General features: G+C 41.5%; 1 protein-coding gene across 50 annotated transcripts in view; it reads left to right on the forward strand.

Moving 5' to 3' along the window:
• Nucleotides 1–2,392: 2,392 nt before the first annotated feature.
• KCNMA1 (potassium calcium-activated channel subfamily M alpha 1) overlaps nucleotides 2,393–17,119 on the forward strand; it is a 428,996-nt gene continuing 414,269 nt past the window's right edge. For 42 of the 50 annotated variants that reach the window (XM_085583422.1, XM_085583424.1, XM_085583425.1 and 39 more), the window contains exon 1: nucleotides 6,065–6,784. In XM_085583422.1, the coding sequence (XP_085439548.1) occupies nucleotides 6,476–6,784 (309 nt within the window). In that variant the 5' untranslated portion in view covers nucleotides 6,065–6,475. The other 8 variants (XM_085583410.1, XM_085583412.1, XM_085583411.1 and 5 more) reach the window with 6 other exon arrangements.

The raw sequence follows: 17,119 nt of genomic DNA on the forward strand, positions 1-17,119 counted from the left end.
GTGTATGTGATTTATTTTCTATTTTGCTGACTGCTATTTCTGAAGCTCCTTTGTTAGTCTGTGTTTTAACAGTGACTTCTACTACTCTGTCTTCAGAATATTGTGATATCTTCCTACTTTCTTCTCTTCTGGCTGGAAGGAAATTTCATTAGTACAAACAGTAATAAAAAGGCTCTGGTTTGCGAGAGTCAAGAGTGTTTGTAAGTGTGGGGATTCTTATTTTTTAAATGTACTTACAGACCTCAGACCGTCCAACATGGCTTAATTAATATTGCTTCTGAGGTCATCATTTTTCTGTCACTTTTTTTCAGATTCTAGCTATGTATTAATATTCTGTTAATGCATAACCCATACTAAGAAGTGATTCTATTGGCAAGAAATATCACATCTAATCAAAATCTATGTGATTTGGGAAACTTGGTAGGAATGAGGAAATATGTATGGGTCTAACTCTTAAGCAAAATACAAGGATATGAAGAATTGCTTTATTAAAACGATAAAAAAAAAGCCCAAAGAAAATCCTCTATGTTTGAAATATTCATTTGTATTAAATTTCTAGTCATACCATATGGATTAATGTGAACAAGGGATTTTATTTAATATTTTATTTGGCTGGGTTGAGTGCAAGGGTTCCAGTATTCTGGAGATGATCACTCTAAATGACTGGGTGACCCATTGAAGCATTCTGCTGAGGTATGTCTTTGTCCTGCCAGCTGGAGGATTTTGCCAGGGTTAAGTGCCAAAATAGATCTCAATACAAAAGTTTTAACTAATTCAAGGAAATCGTTACATAACCTCACTGCCAAGAATAGTGTTCACGTATACTGTTACGGAGAGATGTGATGAGGTTGAATATATTCCTATTTGCAAAGTACTTTGATAAGAAGCTGTTACAGTGTGCAGTATATTATCATGCTAAATATGTACTTCAGTCTTTGAACAGGAATTGGGCAGATAGAAAGTAAACTAAACAGAATTTTGAATTAATATACGCTGAAATAGGTTGTCTAAATTCTATGAAAAAAAGCAAATGCTGAAGATAATAATTTGCCATGTGCAAATATACAGTTATGTGCATATTATTATAATCTGCTAAAATTTCCTCTTTTGAGTCTTTAAGACAAGGACAATAGATCCAGCCTTATGAGTTTTACATCAGCATCTCAGACAGCAAACATTTTGCATTGCAACAAAAATCCCAGAATTATTTCATGATATGATTTTGTTCCAGCATCCATCTAATCACTAAAAATGTATTATTTTTCACTCAGATCTTAGGCCTAAGTAAGAATAGTGAGGAATCATATTAAAGTAAGGCTCAGAATTAATTATACAAGATATTTCTGCTTATATCTGAAGTCTGGTTGACACTGGGTCTCCAGCATTTGAAGTCAAGACCAAGTGCCCCACTGACCTCAGAAGCACAAACCTAGTCTTTTGACTAGAACTTTATATTATTATTTTATATTATTATTTTAATTTAGGAAGATTTTATATAACCATGTAACAAAAACATCATGGTAAACAAGTTTTTAACCTTTTAAAATATAATTTCCCTCAAGATAATAACATGAAAATGCTTTCTATCATTTCCCCAGATTCAGTTAGACCATATATGCCTTTAGGAAAAACTGGGGAGGAGTACACATTTATTCTCTCACATTACTCTTCTTAAGAAAAATAATTATTCGTTGTATAATGTAGCCATCATTTAGAGCACACATAAATCTTCATACTGTTACTCCCATTCATATGTTGTTTTTTTTTTCCTAACTGCCATGCCAAATTAATCCCTGGTGCAATATTGTGTCACCAGTGAAGCTGTGCCACTTGCCTGAACTCTAGTTTTAATTGAAAGATTTATCATTACAGAGTTTCTTTGTCTTCTGTACTTAGTACATGGATCCTTGGAAACCCAGACTGCTTTGCCATTACTGTCTCTTTTCTTTATATAGTGTATCTTTTTTTTTTCTTGTTTTTTTTTAAATCATGGTTTCTCTTAATGGAATGTGTGGAAAGTTTTCTCATACAAGCAAAATAAAAAGCCCCACTGCGATTTGCTCTTGACTCATTTTTGTACGGCTATGCAACTTTATTTAGCTTGTTATGTTTATTGAATTTTATTAAATAATTTGTTATTGATAATGTGGAATTGGGCAAGTTGTATTATATTTCAATGCAATAGCTTGTTCTTCCTCACATATTTAATTGCTAAAACAAGAATGCTAAGGGGTTTGGAGAATTGATTAACAGATTTGGAGTTTTTAATTGCAAAGATCCAGGACTGATGAATATTTTAAATACTTCTGTGATACCGTACACAGAATATCCACAAGAGGGAACTGTTTTACATAAAGAGGAGTCATTTCCTTGCTGCTAAAACATTGCTTTCTGGAACCAAATCCTCCAGAATTACATTGAGTAGGCATGACTGTATCCTGGACTATGCTACGTGGTAAGAACAGGAACAACACAGGTCAGCACAGCATTTGTTATGTTCTGTAAATAGTATTGTTAACCAAGTAAATTTTGAGCTCGTGTTTAAATATTAAATGGACAACTAATCTGAAAACTAATCCACTAAAGTTTTCTGTTTGTTTGGAATAGATCTCTCCAGGATGCAGAGCTTGAAAATCTTGTTTAGTCTTAAGGCAACGTGAAATGGAGCTGTTGCCTCAGTAAATGAAGCATACAGCCCCAGGAAGCTTTCTCAAACTCTGCTTTATAGAGCCTACACTGGAAAGCTGGCCTTTCTTTATTCATAAAGGAGAAAGCTCAAATGGGACTTAATGGAAGGGATATTCATTTAAGGATCATTTTTACCTCTGTCTATGAATAGGTGAACAAAATACGAAGTTACCTACTTTGCTTTGTCTTTTGCAGATATTTCCTAGTAAGGAAACTTTCAACTGGTAAGGTAAGTCTTACCAATTGATATCTATATTTACTTTTCAGTGTGAGTTTCATGGTAAATATTTGTAGAACTGAGCCATATTTATGTAAATAAGTTTTGTTTATAGGGATAAAACAAAGGTTTTCCCCTGGATATATAGTGTGGAATTTATATACTAGGACTCCTACTGTATGTGTTGGTTGGTTTATGAACAGTTTTGAGCATCAAAACTTAAAAGCAGCTTTTTACAAGTGATCACAATAAATCTGCTATCCCTGTCCAAATCTGCATGTACACTCTGTGTGAACATGTTGGAATCAAATTACTTGAACATACAGACTACATTTTGTGCACTTACTTTGCTTTAGTCAGAGTTTTTCTTTAGGACCATCTTTGGTATGTGTGGGTACAGTATTATGGGGATGGTATTTCAGAAGTGCCTAACAATCCTGTTTGCTTCTGGAGTGCTTGTGAAAACAGTGTCTGCACTGCTCAGCTGCAGCAGTATTGAGTCCAATACTTTTTAACTCATACCTTCTGAATCTATAAAGCAAGAAAATGTATTTTCAGACTGCAGCCTCTCTGTCAAGTCTTCTGAGCCCTCTCAAACAAGAGAGAATGTATGTCACAGCTATGATTCAGAGACTCACTTCTTGTTATCTGCCAGACCAGAATATGGAAGAAATTCCATCATGCAAAAACCTTCCCTGGGATATGCTGGGCAGCTGCTCTTCATTGTCCTCATCTTGCAAGGTGCACAGGGCTTGTAGTTTCTGTTAGCTGTGAGAGTGCCTGTAAGTACCTGGCACTTCTGAAGATCAGACTTCAAGTGTCTGTGGTACGATGCTCCTGCCCTTGTTCCACTCCAGGTGTTTGCTGATGGATAAAAGGATCCCTAGGTGTGTGTGCAGCTGGGAAAAGGATGTTCCTCACAGGACTGCAGAGCAAATGACCGTGAGAACCAGGTTCTGATTGTGTGATCCTGTCATGGAAACACTTTGCAGCCCAAGAGGGTCTCTAGTTGTGGGGAGGGCTGGTAATGAAAAGACATGGGAGGGGGCAGCAGCTGTGGCAGTGCTGGCAGTCTGGGCTTGCATGTGGCAGTTGTGACATGCAGTTTCTTTTCAATCTGACTAGTTTTCTGCATCTAGAAATTCTCAACTAAATTCCATTACAACCACCACCTGGGAACGGCCTGCTTCAGGTCTGCTATGTAACTGTTTTTCTCTGGGAAAAAATAATGTAGCATTTTTCTTACCTGTATGCACTTCCATATCATTATTTAATGCCTTCTCTATTCAGAGGCCCCTATTAAACCCTTCTTGAAAAAGGAAGCCTTCTCTTGAAGGAACAGACTGGAGAAGCAGACTTGAGAGAGACGTCATGATGAACTCACTGAGTCAGACAGACAGTGGTGTTACTGAACAAAAAAAGTGGGGGTGAGAGGGTTAGAGAGCCCCGTAAAAAGCTTTGGGAAGTCATAAAATCTCATTACCTTCACTTAACTAGAAAACAAAAACAAACAAGCCCCTGGCAGATGCAGAAACAGAAACTACTGCTACTAAAGGTTAAGAGATTACTATTTCATAATGGTGGTTCTCTGCTGGTATAGCAACTAGATAAGATGGGGGAATGTCACGCACACAAAGGCTGCTGTATTTTACCCTTGGAAAGATGTCAAGAGGATCTGCATAATACTTTGTACAGACACCCCAGTGAGCAGACCATGTGCCAAATGGAGATTTTGATTTATGTATAAATGAATACACATATAAACATATAAATTACTCTGCTTTTCAACGTGAATACGAAAAAAAAGTAGGAGATGACTGTCCAGATTTTCTTGCTGGCTTCCCCTTTCACCCCATGCTCCCCAAAGGTGTCGTTTTAAATTGTTATTTATATTCCTAAGGGTTGAATTCAGGAATGTTCTTGGGATGTGCGACAATTTACGGTGCGCTTGCGGAGCGTTTGCAGTACTCGCCCGTGTCAATTAAAGACAAGCCACGAACGCCTTCAGCGGAAAAACCCACGCCGCGGTCCCCGATGTTTATTTCACGCTCCCTTAGCGCGTTTCCATGCCAGCTTCCCCCTCCCGCGCCGTGCGCATCCCCGGGCACCTGCTGCTGCAGCTCAAACGCCTCCTGCGAGCCCCGAGCGCGCCCCGTTCCCTCCCTGCCCCGCTGCCCCCGGCTGCAGCCCGGCCCGCCGGCCCCGAGGCGCCCTCGCGGCCGAGGGTCGCGCTCGGCGAGGGATGCGGGCGATGGGCGCGGGGGCCCGGCGGGGCTGCGGGGGCCGTGACTGCGCCGTGCGTTGGCCGCTGCGTCATGACATCCTTCGAACCGGCCCCGCGCACGGCCGGCGCGGGGGGGCCGCTGCCGCCTGCCCCCGCCCCACCGCGGCTGCGGAGAGCGCGGCGCGGCGGCGATGGACGCGCCAGGGCCGGCGGGACTTGTTGGACCGGCAGCTCCCCGGCGCGGCCGGGCACCGCCTCGCCGCCACCTGTGAAGCGCCCGCCCCGGCACGCAGCCCCCGCTCCCGCCTCGCCGTCCTCCGGAGCGGGCGCTCGGCGCTTCGGCGGCGCCGCGAGCTGGACCGAGCGGCCGCGGGGCGGGGAGCGCTGCCCATGGGGCGCCGGGAGCCCGCCTGAGCCGGCGCCCCCACCCCGGCCCGCCCGGCACCCCCGGCCCGCGGGGCCTTTGATGCGCCCCCGGGGCGGCTGCGGGGCCGTCGCGTCCCCCGGCGGCACAGAGGGAGGGGCGGGAGCCGGCGGCGCCGCTGCGCGTGTGGGAGCAACAGCCTGAGCGACAGCCGGGCCCTGGAGGGAGCTCCCGAAGGATGGGCGAGGAGGCGGCGGCAGCGGCAGCGCACGCACAGATGGGCCAGCGGAGGATGAATTAGGAGCCACAGGAGGCTGCTGCTGGCACCGAGGGGGGAAGAAGAGAGGAAGGGGCTGGACTTGGAAGAGGAGGAGGAGGAGGGTGCGCGGTGGGGGTGACTAAGTGTCGCTGATAACAAGTTAAAGACTATTAACAATAATAACAGACCACCTCCGGGAGGATCCGCGGCGGAGGCTGAGTGAGGGATCCCCGCTGAGGCCAGCGGGGTCGCAGCGCTGGGTATCTCGGAGAGACGCTCAGAGGCATCAGTTTGTGGTGGTGGTGGATGATTTTTTTTGGGGGTGGGCGGGGTAGGGGCTGTGTATGCGGGAGAAAGAAGGGGTGGGAATCTGAGGAGGAGACTATATTTTTATTACTATTTAAAATTTTTTAAAATATTATTTTCGCCGTACAAAGAGGACGCTCGGAATTCACCGGCCTGTCGGCTCCCGAGAGGGACCCGGGAATTGTGCGGTCGCTTTTCTTCACCTGCTTTTATTTTTTTCTTTTTTTTTGTTTGCTTGGTTGGTTTGGCTATTTGTTTGTTTTGACTGGGGGCTTTTTATTTTTATTACTCTCCATATCTTTCCCCGCTGAGCAGCGGCGGCAGCAGCAGCAATATGGCTGGTGATGGGCTTTTTGGGGGGCGCTGGCGGCGGGAGGAGCTCTCGGAAGCCCCTGCGCGCCCGGCTCGCTGTTAGCTATGGCAAATGGCAGCGGCGGCGGCTCCTACCCGGGCGGCAGCGGCAGCGGCATTAGAATGAGTAACAATATCAACGCCAACAATCTCAACACAGACTCGTCCTCCTCCCCCGTCAATGTGCCCAAGATGGATGCGCTCATCATCCCGGTGACCATGGAGGTGCCCTGCGATAGCCGCGGACAGCGCATGTGGTGGGCTTTCCTCGCCTCATCCATGGTTACTTTCTTTGGGGGACTGTTTATCATCCTGCTCTGGAGGACCCTCAAGTACCTGTGGACTGTCTGCTGCCACTGCGGGGTCAAAAACAAGGTAACTCCCTCTTCCCTTCCCTTCCCCTCCTGCTGCCGGTGATGGTTTGGTGCGGTGGTGGTGAGGAGGAGTAGGAGCCCAGCCTTGCAGAGCGGGACACCTGGGCGAGGTGGCGGCGGGCTGCTGATGGCAATGTGCTGCCTGCTCTTGGCTTAGGGTTGCCACGGGCTACCGGCAGTGCACCGTGGGCAGTGTAGCTGGAGGGGCGAGGTGGTGCGTGCAGTGCCAGGCGCCTCCCCGTTCCCCCTTCTCTGTTCCACGCCACGCAGGGACCCATTCGTTTTCATGAAAGTTACACCTGGTGTGCGACGCTCACCCTGGCAGAGAGGCACATGCTGGTGTAGTGGGACGGTGCAGATCAGAAGTTTATGTGCACCCTTGGGGCCGCATATGATAGGGTGGGAGCTTGCATATCCTGATCTAAACTCTCAGTTGCCTTGTGGAATGAGAAACTTCGGCAAAATTGAGCGAGTAAATTTCTCGCTCAATTTCTCACTCACTAAAATGAATCTTTATAAAGCTAGTTTCACGCCCTGAGAATATTTGACGTTTCTGTTTGTTAAATGTTTCTATCTGGAAGTATTCTGTACATTTCTAAGTATTCTCTTAACCTAAGTGTGAAGTCTTTGAGGCAGCCTTTCTGCCACTTTGATTTTTGCATATTGCCAGCTGGAAGAAAGCATAGTATGTGAAGTAAGTTCAGTTTCTGCTTTGAAGGGTCTATTTTCAAACCAAAACTAAGAACTTGCTCAAGTCCACATTGTCATTTTTGATTACGAAAAATAAGATCGAAAGTGTTACCACTGTATTGTGAAAGTGGATTTTGACAGACCCCAGAACAGATCAGCAACTGGAGTTTCTCCCCTTCCCTTTTCACATTTTTTGAATTACAAATGGAATAATATCTGCTTCAGTTATTCCTGGCACACAGACACCCACAAAAACACACACACCTTTTAATATATGGTTGCTAGGTTGCTGGTTTGCTTTGACGTACAGTGAGCTGTCTTCCCCTTTCTCCTGTCCCCTCCCCCCTAAACACACAGCACATACACCAGTTCTGTGAAGGGCCCAGCATTTAGGGGAAACCAGCAACAAAGTCAGAGCATGAAAATTTATGGTACTTGTTTGTTGTGTAGTTTGGGTTGCCTACATGAACCTCCACATTCCAGTTGGAAGTTAAACTCTTACAGTGAACTTGGCCTGTCTATGGAAGGAGCGATTGCTAAAGTTAAGGAAGAAAAGCTTTGACGTCAGCCTGAAGCATCAGGAATCCTATCAGGCAGTACTACTTTGCTATAGGCACATTTTTTTTTTCATTCAAAACCAAACCTGAACTTTCTTAGAGTGTTAGCCAGGTATGATGGCACAGCTCTAATGAATTTGTGGTAATAAGATAATATTTCCTACAGCAGTAAAAGGCAGTTTTCAAGGAAGGGCGAGTAGTGAAGACTTAAGCTTTGGTTTTGTTGTGTATTTAGCATTTATGCCTCCACAGACTCTAGACAGGCTCTCAGGGATCTTGATGAAAAATAATAATCTGCCTGTTATTACCTTGTGCTTCTTCCCTTGAGAGAGCAAAAAGTTAGAGGCTTGTACGCAGGATTCTTATGTGTGGTTTCTTGGTGGGTACTGTTGGTCAGGTAGTCCATTACTGGGACACAGCCAGTTAAAGCAGATCAGTCATTTCTTAATCAGTGTAGAAAGATATGTGCAAATTGTTTTTAAAACCTCTTGGGCTAAATGTGCCAATTTAGTAACAGGCTGTATTGAGGGGTTCAAACACTTCCAGTCTGAACAGTTTGATGTACTATGGCTATGGCAGGTTGTAAGATTTCAGTTTATTTCATCTTTGATACTGAAGTAGTTCCATGAATGTCATTCCCTGGGGCAGGAGGATAAAGGACTCTGCAGGTAGGGGGAGATGTATGTCTCCTTTTAGATCCTATTTGTTCCACTTTTAAGGATTTTCAAGACTGGCAAAGAAAAAGAACTTTCAAGTGCTGATCCTGCATTCCTTATATGATAAAATGAGGAATTGGAGGGAATTCTGTTTATGCAAGGATGTTAGTTATAACTAGTTATTGCAAAACACTTTTCTAGTATTTAGGGTATAAGGCCAACTGAAGTAACTGAAGTAACAAGTGGAATGATCTGAAACTTTGCTGTTACCAAGCACATGCTTTGCTGCTTGGTGAGTTGGGAAAAGCTGCCGAGGCTGCTGGAGAGAACTGTGAATGTGTATATGTGCTGTGCTGACTCTATTGGACCTGCTGCAAAAGCAATTTTAGAAGAAGTAGCTCCTCCTACTGCAGGATTGAAGAAGTTTTCTGCATGCTAGGAGCTCTCCGTTCCTCTGCTGCCTCGTCTGTTGCTCCACAGGTTGCAGGGGAGTTGGGCTGTCCAGCATCATCTCACTGTCTACACAAAGAGCAGTCCCAGTGAGAGAGCTAAAAGAAATCTTCTTCATGTCTACTTTCTGTGGCCTCTTGTTGAATAATTAAAATATACATGTGAATAATTCAGAGTTACTGTGCTAACACTCATGTCTGTATCTGTTATTGCAAAGAACTACAGAAAGTTTCATTTTTTTTCTCCCTGCTATATATACTAAGCATGACATTGTATTTCATGGATTTGTTGATGATGGTTTGGGATGTAAAACTTTTTAATGACTACATAGAAGGATTTAGAGTGTGTTTTTTTGGAGTGTCTCCCTCTTCAACTCATTTCATTTACAGCCAGAATTTAAAACCATTATATATATATATCTTATATATTCTTTGTGATATGAAATTTCATTAATTTTTTTCACTTGGAGATAAGAAAGTCAAGAATATGAAAACTGTCAACAGAATCATCAACCTTGTCCCTTAAAATTCCGTATCTAATTTATGTAATTTTATATGAATGGAACATTACTCTTAATCATGTACTAAAAATGATTATTGAAGTTATAGGATTTTCACACTCCATACTTGCTTTGTGAATTGGCATTTAAAAAAAAACCCTGCCCATAACAATGTAAATCTTTACCTTTGTTGTCAGTGTTTCATGTAGTGTGACAGTCATTACTATCAGAACCCTTGTATTCCTTTATTTAATATGGTATATAATTTTAGATGCAATTTTTCAAAATTAGCTACAGTCTACTTGCAACCAACCTTGAAAAATGCAGGTTTTCTTCTCAGTGTTTACATCTACGTTTTTAGTGATGCTTAGATACTGCTAAAGAACTTGTTTGGTCATTGCTTGTTTTTTCTCCCTTGACCAAATAATTTCTGTTTGTGTATGAAAAGTAGAATGTGAAATTAAACTTCATTGGGTTGGACTCTGACATTAGTAGTTCTTGTTTGTGGTAACAGCAGAAAAAATAAAATAAATATGCGTGGTAGTGTACAAATAGGGGCTAAATGTGTATTATACAATCTATAGTTACTTTGATTATATGGATCTGCCTCTATATTTTCTATGCTCCTGGAGGGCATTTTCTGCTGACAGTATCTGTTATGGCTTTGAACAAACTCTGAAACCATGAAGAAGGAGCAGTGGAATGAGAGAGCACAGGTTTGGGGCACAGTCAGCTCCAGTCAGCTTCACTCACTGCAGAATTAAATGGAATTAATTTCCTTTTGAAGAATATGATAGCAGAGCCTTTATTGCTGCTCCTTGGTTCCCTAGTGAAGGCTACCTCTTAAAGACCTTATGTCATCAGGTATAGCAGGTCGAATACATCCTTATTGTGATGCTTTCAGTGTTTTGGAAGAGCTTTTCCTCTCCACACCGCAGGACTTGTATACATATCAAATGAAATTATAATTATAGGTAGCAGTTGTTAGCCTGAATTTACAAGTCCTAATGGTCTTTTTTGACCTTAGGCTACATATTTTTCAAATGTAGTAAGTTACACAGTGCTTTTTACTCAGTAGAAACCAAGCAACATTGCCATTTCTTTCGAATAGGAAAAGAATCTGGTTTTGCTGGAAATACAATATTGGCAAAAGTCATCTTTGAAAAGTTAAGAATTTCAACCCAGCATTCTAAAGCCTGAGAAAATTTCTAAGAGGAAAAATTTAAGTTGTCTTTAAAACAAGCAATATTCATTCCAAGCTGGCTCTAGTGTGGGCAAGGCTTGCTGGTTTCTGGGCAATACCTGCATCAACGTCCTCTCCAAAAAAAAGCAAAAGATTTGAGGCATGATCTCTTGAGAAAAGCTGAAGTGTACATTGGAAGACACGCGTGGACACATAATGCAGGAGATGCCTTCGTTTGAATCCGTGCGTGGAAGCATCACCTTGAGTCTTGAGGAGGAGCTGGGCAGCGGCGTGTGATGAGCAGCTGGGAGCTCGAGGGATTAGCGGGAGCTGTAGCGCGTTTGCCGCTCGGTCACATGCAGAGCCTGGCTCACTCATTCCTGTCTCATGGCTGTCAGGTGCTCTGCGTGCAGCTACTCCGGGAGAGCCTCAGCAGCCAGGGTGCCAGTTGAGAGCTGGCCATGGTGGAGAGGTCAAGGTCTGAGGGAACAGGTACTCACAGCCCTTCGCAGGTGGCATTTCTACAGGCGGAGAGAGGCGCTGCTGTGGAGTGTGTGCTGCTGGTTTCCATGCTCTGAAAAGGAAGATAATTCTGGCTCTCTGGGGCTTAGAAAGGATTTCATCTTTTATAAACACGTGCAATATAGGTTTCTGCATGCAGAAAAGAAAATGCATAGACAAGGATTTAACCTGTAAACCAAACGTTCTCAACCAAAATGTTATTTTGGTACAGTATCATACTTATTTTCAAGGCATTGCAACACATACATTTAAGGAGAACATCTGCATGTAAAAAGAACTTAAAAGTCTCGCATTTGCAAATATGTAAGGGAGGTTGAAAACCATTAGATTTCACTTTTTCTTCCAGTTTAGCTCAATAGAAGAGATGTCTGTAATAGCAAACAAAAAGCTTTTAAGTAACACTGAGCTGTGTACTCAGTTTTGATGCACTGGGATTTCTGGATGCAGAATGAGGGCAGTTTAAAGCCCCAGAGACCGTAACACTGAACATTTAGAGAGCACTAGCCCTAAGTATAATCTCTGCAGGGACAGGATCTAATGATTATAGTTAAAATTGGCAGTTATGGTACTTGTATGTCCTGTATTATTGCAAGAAAGTGGATTTTGAATCTTAGTCATTGAGTGTCCTTCCTGGGACAAATCCTAAAAAACTGTAATCTCTAGTCAGGTGCACAGAGCGGTAGTCAAGCATTCCTTCTGAGATTGGCTCTTCTGTTCTGTGAAATCCAACTCAGAGTGACAAAAGTTTATATGAATTTCAGGGCTGGCTGGTGATAATTCCTCAGCAGGATCAGGCTGTAGTTCAGCAGCAGCAAGACACCCTGTAGTGTGAAGTTGGGAGGGCAGCAGTCACTGGGGAGGTATAAACATGAAAATAACACTAGATGAAATTGGGGGACAGGGTATCCCTTTGGTTCTACTAAACATACCTTGTCATGTTGCATAAAACTGTGTATTTTACATGTATGAAAATTAGTGAATAATTCAGAAATCTGAGGAGGGCACAGTGACTGGAGCTTGTGGAGGTTTTCTAAGGGAAAGATTGCTGAAACATTATGTGTGGGTGTTAATGGTTAAAAAATATTTCTCTCCTGCACGTATGATTTTAGTGGCAAAAGGAGAGGAGCTACACTTTAAAAAGCCGCATTTCTGTAATGGATTTGTATGCTGCTACACAGCTGAAGGTTTAGAATCATGGAATAGCTTGAGTTGGGAGGCAACCATAAGGATCATTGAGTCCAACTCCCTGCTCCTTGCAGGAATACAATGCCCGACTGGGAAGTGAGTGCAAAACTCTGTTAGATCACAAGACTACCCTGGCATTTATGCAAAATGACACAGGGCAAAACACAGCAGTTTCAAATTAGACCTCCTGGTTTGTCAGTGTGGGCTCTTTGTCTGGGACACACAGGTCACCTTGGGTGACAGTGGAGGGTGGAAAAGCAGCAGAGAAAGAATGATGTCTTCCACGCCTCTCAGAGACATGGTCAGGAAGGGCCCATTTTGAATCCTGGTGGTATTTATAGCCTGAGAATACATCGGGTTTGCATCTTTGAGAGGAACACTTCATTTCCATATATAGTATACATGGTTCTGTTTAAATGAATGTGCTGCCACTGAAATGTGTTGAGTTCCTCTGCTTTGAGATGATATATTGCAAGTATTTGTCTGTTTGAGAGGTACAGAAATGAGGGAGTTATCCGAGGTTTGTTGAAACAGAGGGAAGCAGTCCTAATAACTTCAATGGCTTTGGACTCGGGCCTAGATGTTCACAGTGTCCTAGATGAATCAGATTTAAAAAAAAAAAATAATATTCTAATGTTAACTTTCTGAGCTTTTAAAAGCTTTTTTCTCTTATTGTAGCAAGTTGTATTTACTTTGTTTGTGGCAATTATGTCTGAAATGTCAACATTAAAAACATAATATTTAAAAGTCACACATGGTATGTTTCCATTCCAGTCAAGAATTGTACCTTCTGCCAGGCTCCCCTGGGGAATCAAGAGCTGAGTGCTTGAATGGCTGATAATATCCTATAAGGGTGTCTCTCCTGCAAGCTGATGTGCAATGGTAAATACTGGCTCTTTTTTTAGAGCTGCATTAAATGCACGTTTAGTTGAACTGGCAGAGGTGCCTTGCCCCATGGATCATCTGCAGAACAGACACATGTGCAGCTGCAGCTGGAAACCTTTTTGCATGTCCTGAGCTTCACTACCTAAGTATCAGAACTGGTAACATAGGGTGGAGAAAATACTCTAAATTCATCACCACTGGGACACAAAAATGAGGAAGAGTACTGTAACCTCATCAACAATTGCAGCATCATACAACTGAATAGCTTATCACTATAACTGTTAAATACAGGTCTACCATGTTGGTTTTTTATTGCTCTTTATGTAATAAATTTATACTACAGTTTTGCTTCCCCTTTGTCCAAGAAAATGATGACTAAATATTTTGGCATACTTGGTTATATTTAATTTATTTTTCACGGTATCTTTTACATTTTTATCTATTGCTTAGCTCTTCTTCTTTTTTTTTTTTTACTAAAAAGGTGACTCACTTTTAATATACTATTACTATTATTATTAGTAGTAGTGAGATTAACATTAGTATTACTGCTGTTGGATTAATTTTCTATTTTAAGTATAGGGAAAACATTGATATAGATATGTTTAAAATAACTTTGAAAATGGTGACAATATTGTGAAAATAAAGAGAAATGTATTAGAATGATTATTTGTTTAAGCATCTCATAAGTTTTCTAGTATAAACTCTTCAACTTATTTTAGTTGTGATTATGCACAGATATTCTGCAGGACAGAAATTACTTGGGATGGGGTACTGGCCTCTGTGACCTATGGTGGTCCTAGTTGGTGTAGAGCACTTCAGATGCTTCAGATAAGGTGATTCCTTTGGCTAGAATTGATATGACATCACTTTTTTTTTTGAAAGGAAGTTTGCAGATCAACAGGCAGAAGGTTTGTGATGTTCTTACATTTTCTAGAATATCACAATAAAAGTATTGTTTCATTAAAAAGCTGACAAACTCCACTTGGGTTTTGAAGACTGAAGGGAGAAGATGTTCCTTTAGTCACGGGTAGAAAATATTGGAGTCTGTCTATATGCAGTGCAAACCTTTTTCCTCATGAGGGATTTTTTTTAATGCTTTGATTATGCACTTTTGATAAATCAGTTTTGCTGTATGGGAAGTTTTTCTAGCATTTAGTGTTAGTTTTATTATACTATATATATACAATACACTTACACCTAAAGGCTTCTGATTCCTTCAGGATCAGAAATGGGACTACTGGCTTTATGTTTGCATTATTTTCATTTTACTTAAGACTCTCAGCTATAAGCTTCCTTCTTTTCTTTCACCCTTTATGGGTCTGGCTTCTGGTTTAAAGCCATACAAAATTTTACTGGAATAAATGCTGGTTTTCCTCCTTTGACACTGCCTTAGATGTGTAACTTCTGGTGTCTTTTTTTGAGTCAGAAAACTGAATTTTTATCTGAATTTACAGATCTCTTGTTCTTGAAAGAAAACAACACAAAAAAGTTCACTGTTTTGATATTTGCAAAAAAAAATTTTGGTTGCTTTGCTGGAATGTGTCCCTTGGATATAATACAATTTTAATTTATAAAAGTGGAAAATGCTGCCTGTATGATGTAAGTGCTCAAGTTTTAATGTTAACTTGGATGATATGTACAATAGGAAAACTGTGGTATCTTTGTGTTGCCAACTGAATGATTCTGTATGATTCTGGGGATGAAAGGAAAAAGTGTTTGCTTTTTCTTATTTACAGTTTGTGGTATTATGTTTGTTATTAAGTTATGCATAATTTTTGAAGAAAACTTACACAGCAGTTATTTAGGATAATATGTGGAACTTGCATCACTTGCATAAAATAGGTGTTTAGACATCAAAATTTCTATTTTGATCTTAAAAAGGTCTTAATCTGAATTTATTTCAGTCAGTTTCAGTTCATTTCAGAAAGAGGTATTGTTCTTGAAAACTTTTTTTTTTTCTATTTAGATGTTTGTTCATGAACTTTTTTTCCCCGTAATTTAATGTTGACCTTACACATCATATTCTGGGCTTGAGTTGGGTTTACTTAATCCCCTGGCTTCTCTGTATATATACAGGGGAAGGTAGTCAGTGTTTGTAATGTAATGCACTGTTTTAAAGCTCTGCAAAGCAGTACTGTCTCTTGCATTAACACTTAATAGTCTTAATATTTTCTGAGCTGATTGCTCTTGGAAATAACTATAATAAAAATTAGGTTAAAAATAATTTTTCATGCTCCCATTTAAAAATGTTATCATTTCTGTGGTTATAGTTGCTTTAATAAAACTGTATACAAACTTTTGTCTTTATTGACTATCCATGCAATTATTTGTCTTTGGGTTTTGTTCTTTAAACTTTTATTTTTAAATTTTTTAAACAAAAAAGCAGACACAGAACATCATAGGCTTGTCTGTTTTCTTTTTATACACAAAGAAATAGAATAATTAGTTTTGGAAATTTCTGCCTGCAGCAGCTGAAGGGTACTGCAGAAGGGACTCCAGACTTGCATCAGGTGCAGCAAGGAAATAAACCTGCTGAGTTACTAATTGTTAAAATCCTGCATTAATGATCATCCAGGGTGTCGCTGAGTCTTGTTGGGAGGAGGGTCGCATCGCAGAGTGAGTTGATCTAAGGCGTGTGGGTGGGTGTTGGAGGTGGCTGGGTGTTTGACAGAGCTCCAGATGTCCTGCAGCGTTCAGCTGTGCTGCTGCTGGGTGCTCTGTGGTGTAGGGCTGTACCAGCTTGTTCTGGAGCATGGCTGCTTGCATGGTTATTTCTGTGGAGGTGTCCAAGTTGCGTTTTGCTGTGTTTGCACCTACTTTATGATGTGGTATGAAGGTGGTATAAACCATACCTCATTTGATCTAAAGCCTGTTGAATTTTAGTTACATCACTTACAGCTTTTTCTAAACACAAATTTAATCCCTTAGAGCACGTGAAGTATTTTGTCATAGCAGAATTTTTTCTATTTAGCTGATACTGGTCTTGCTATCTTGAAGTGCTGGTTTGACAGGAGTAATAAATCCAGACTTTAACAGACTTGCTGCAAGGTACCTGAGCTGTGTTGACTGGGAGGTGCTGGTAGCTCCACATCCTAAACCTTTCTATGTGTTTTAAGGCCTTTTCACTGAGTAGAAGTGGTTTTATAGGTAAAAAATGAATGCTGAAAGGTTTAAAAAGTGAGGTTGTTCCATTATTGCTATGCTAAATATTGATTTAATGGTGTTCTTTGGAGGATAGGGTTTTGTTACTGAGCATGTAGCTTGTAGAGAACTTTTAAAAGTAAGCTCCAGCTTTCCCAGCGTGGTTAGGTGAATTCCCTTCAGGTGAGGCTATGTGGGAAGATGAGCTCCATCAGCACACCTGATCTGCTCCAGCTGTTCATGGGCCTGAAGTTCCTGCAGCTGGGTTGAATTAGTCTTGAGGGTAGAAATGCTGAAGTGCATTTATAGATTTTTCACCTCTTTAATTATATTGATGTTGGATTCTGGATGCCTGGTTTTACGTTGTCAGCTTATTTGGGTTAAGTGGACTGCTTGCTAATAATTTGTAAGACCATCAAGCTAAAGTAGTAGACAATTAGAGCCACTGAGGTTGGCTCAATTGGTCAGAGTACAGTGTTAACACCAAGGTTTTTGGTTCAGTTCCTGTATGGGCCATTGACTGAAGAGTTGAACTTCATGGTCTGTGTGGGTTCCTCCCAACTCAGAA

This window comes from Lonchura striata, chromosome 6, assembly GCF_050655825.1.
Source record: "Lonchura striata isolate lonStrDom1 chromosome 6, ASM5065582v1, whole genome shotgun sequence".
Classification (NCBI taxonomy): domain Eukaryota; kingdom Metazoa; phylum Chordata; class Aves; order Passeriformes; family Estrildidae; genus Lonchura; species Lonchura striata.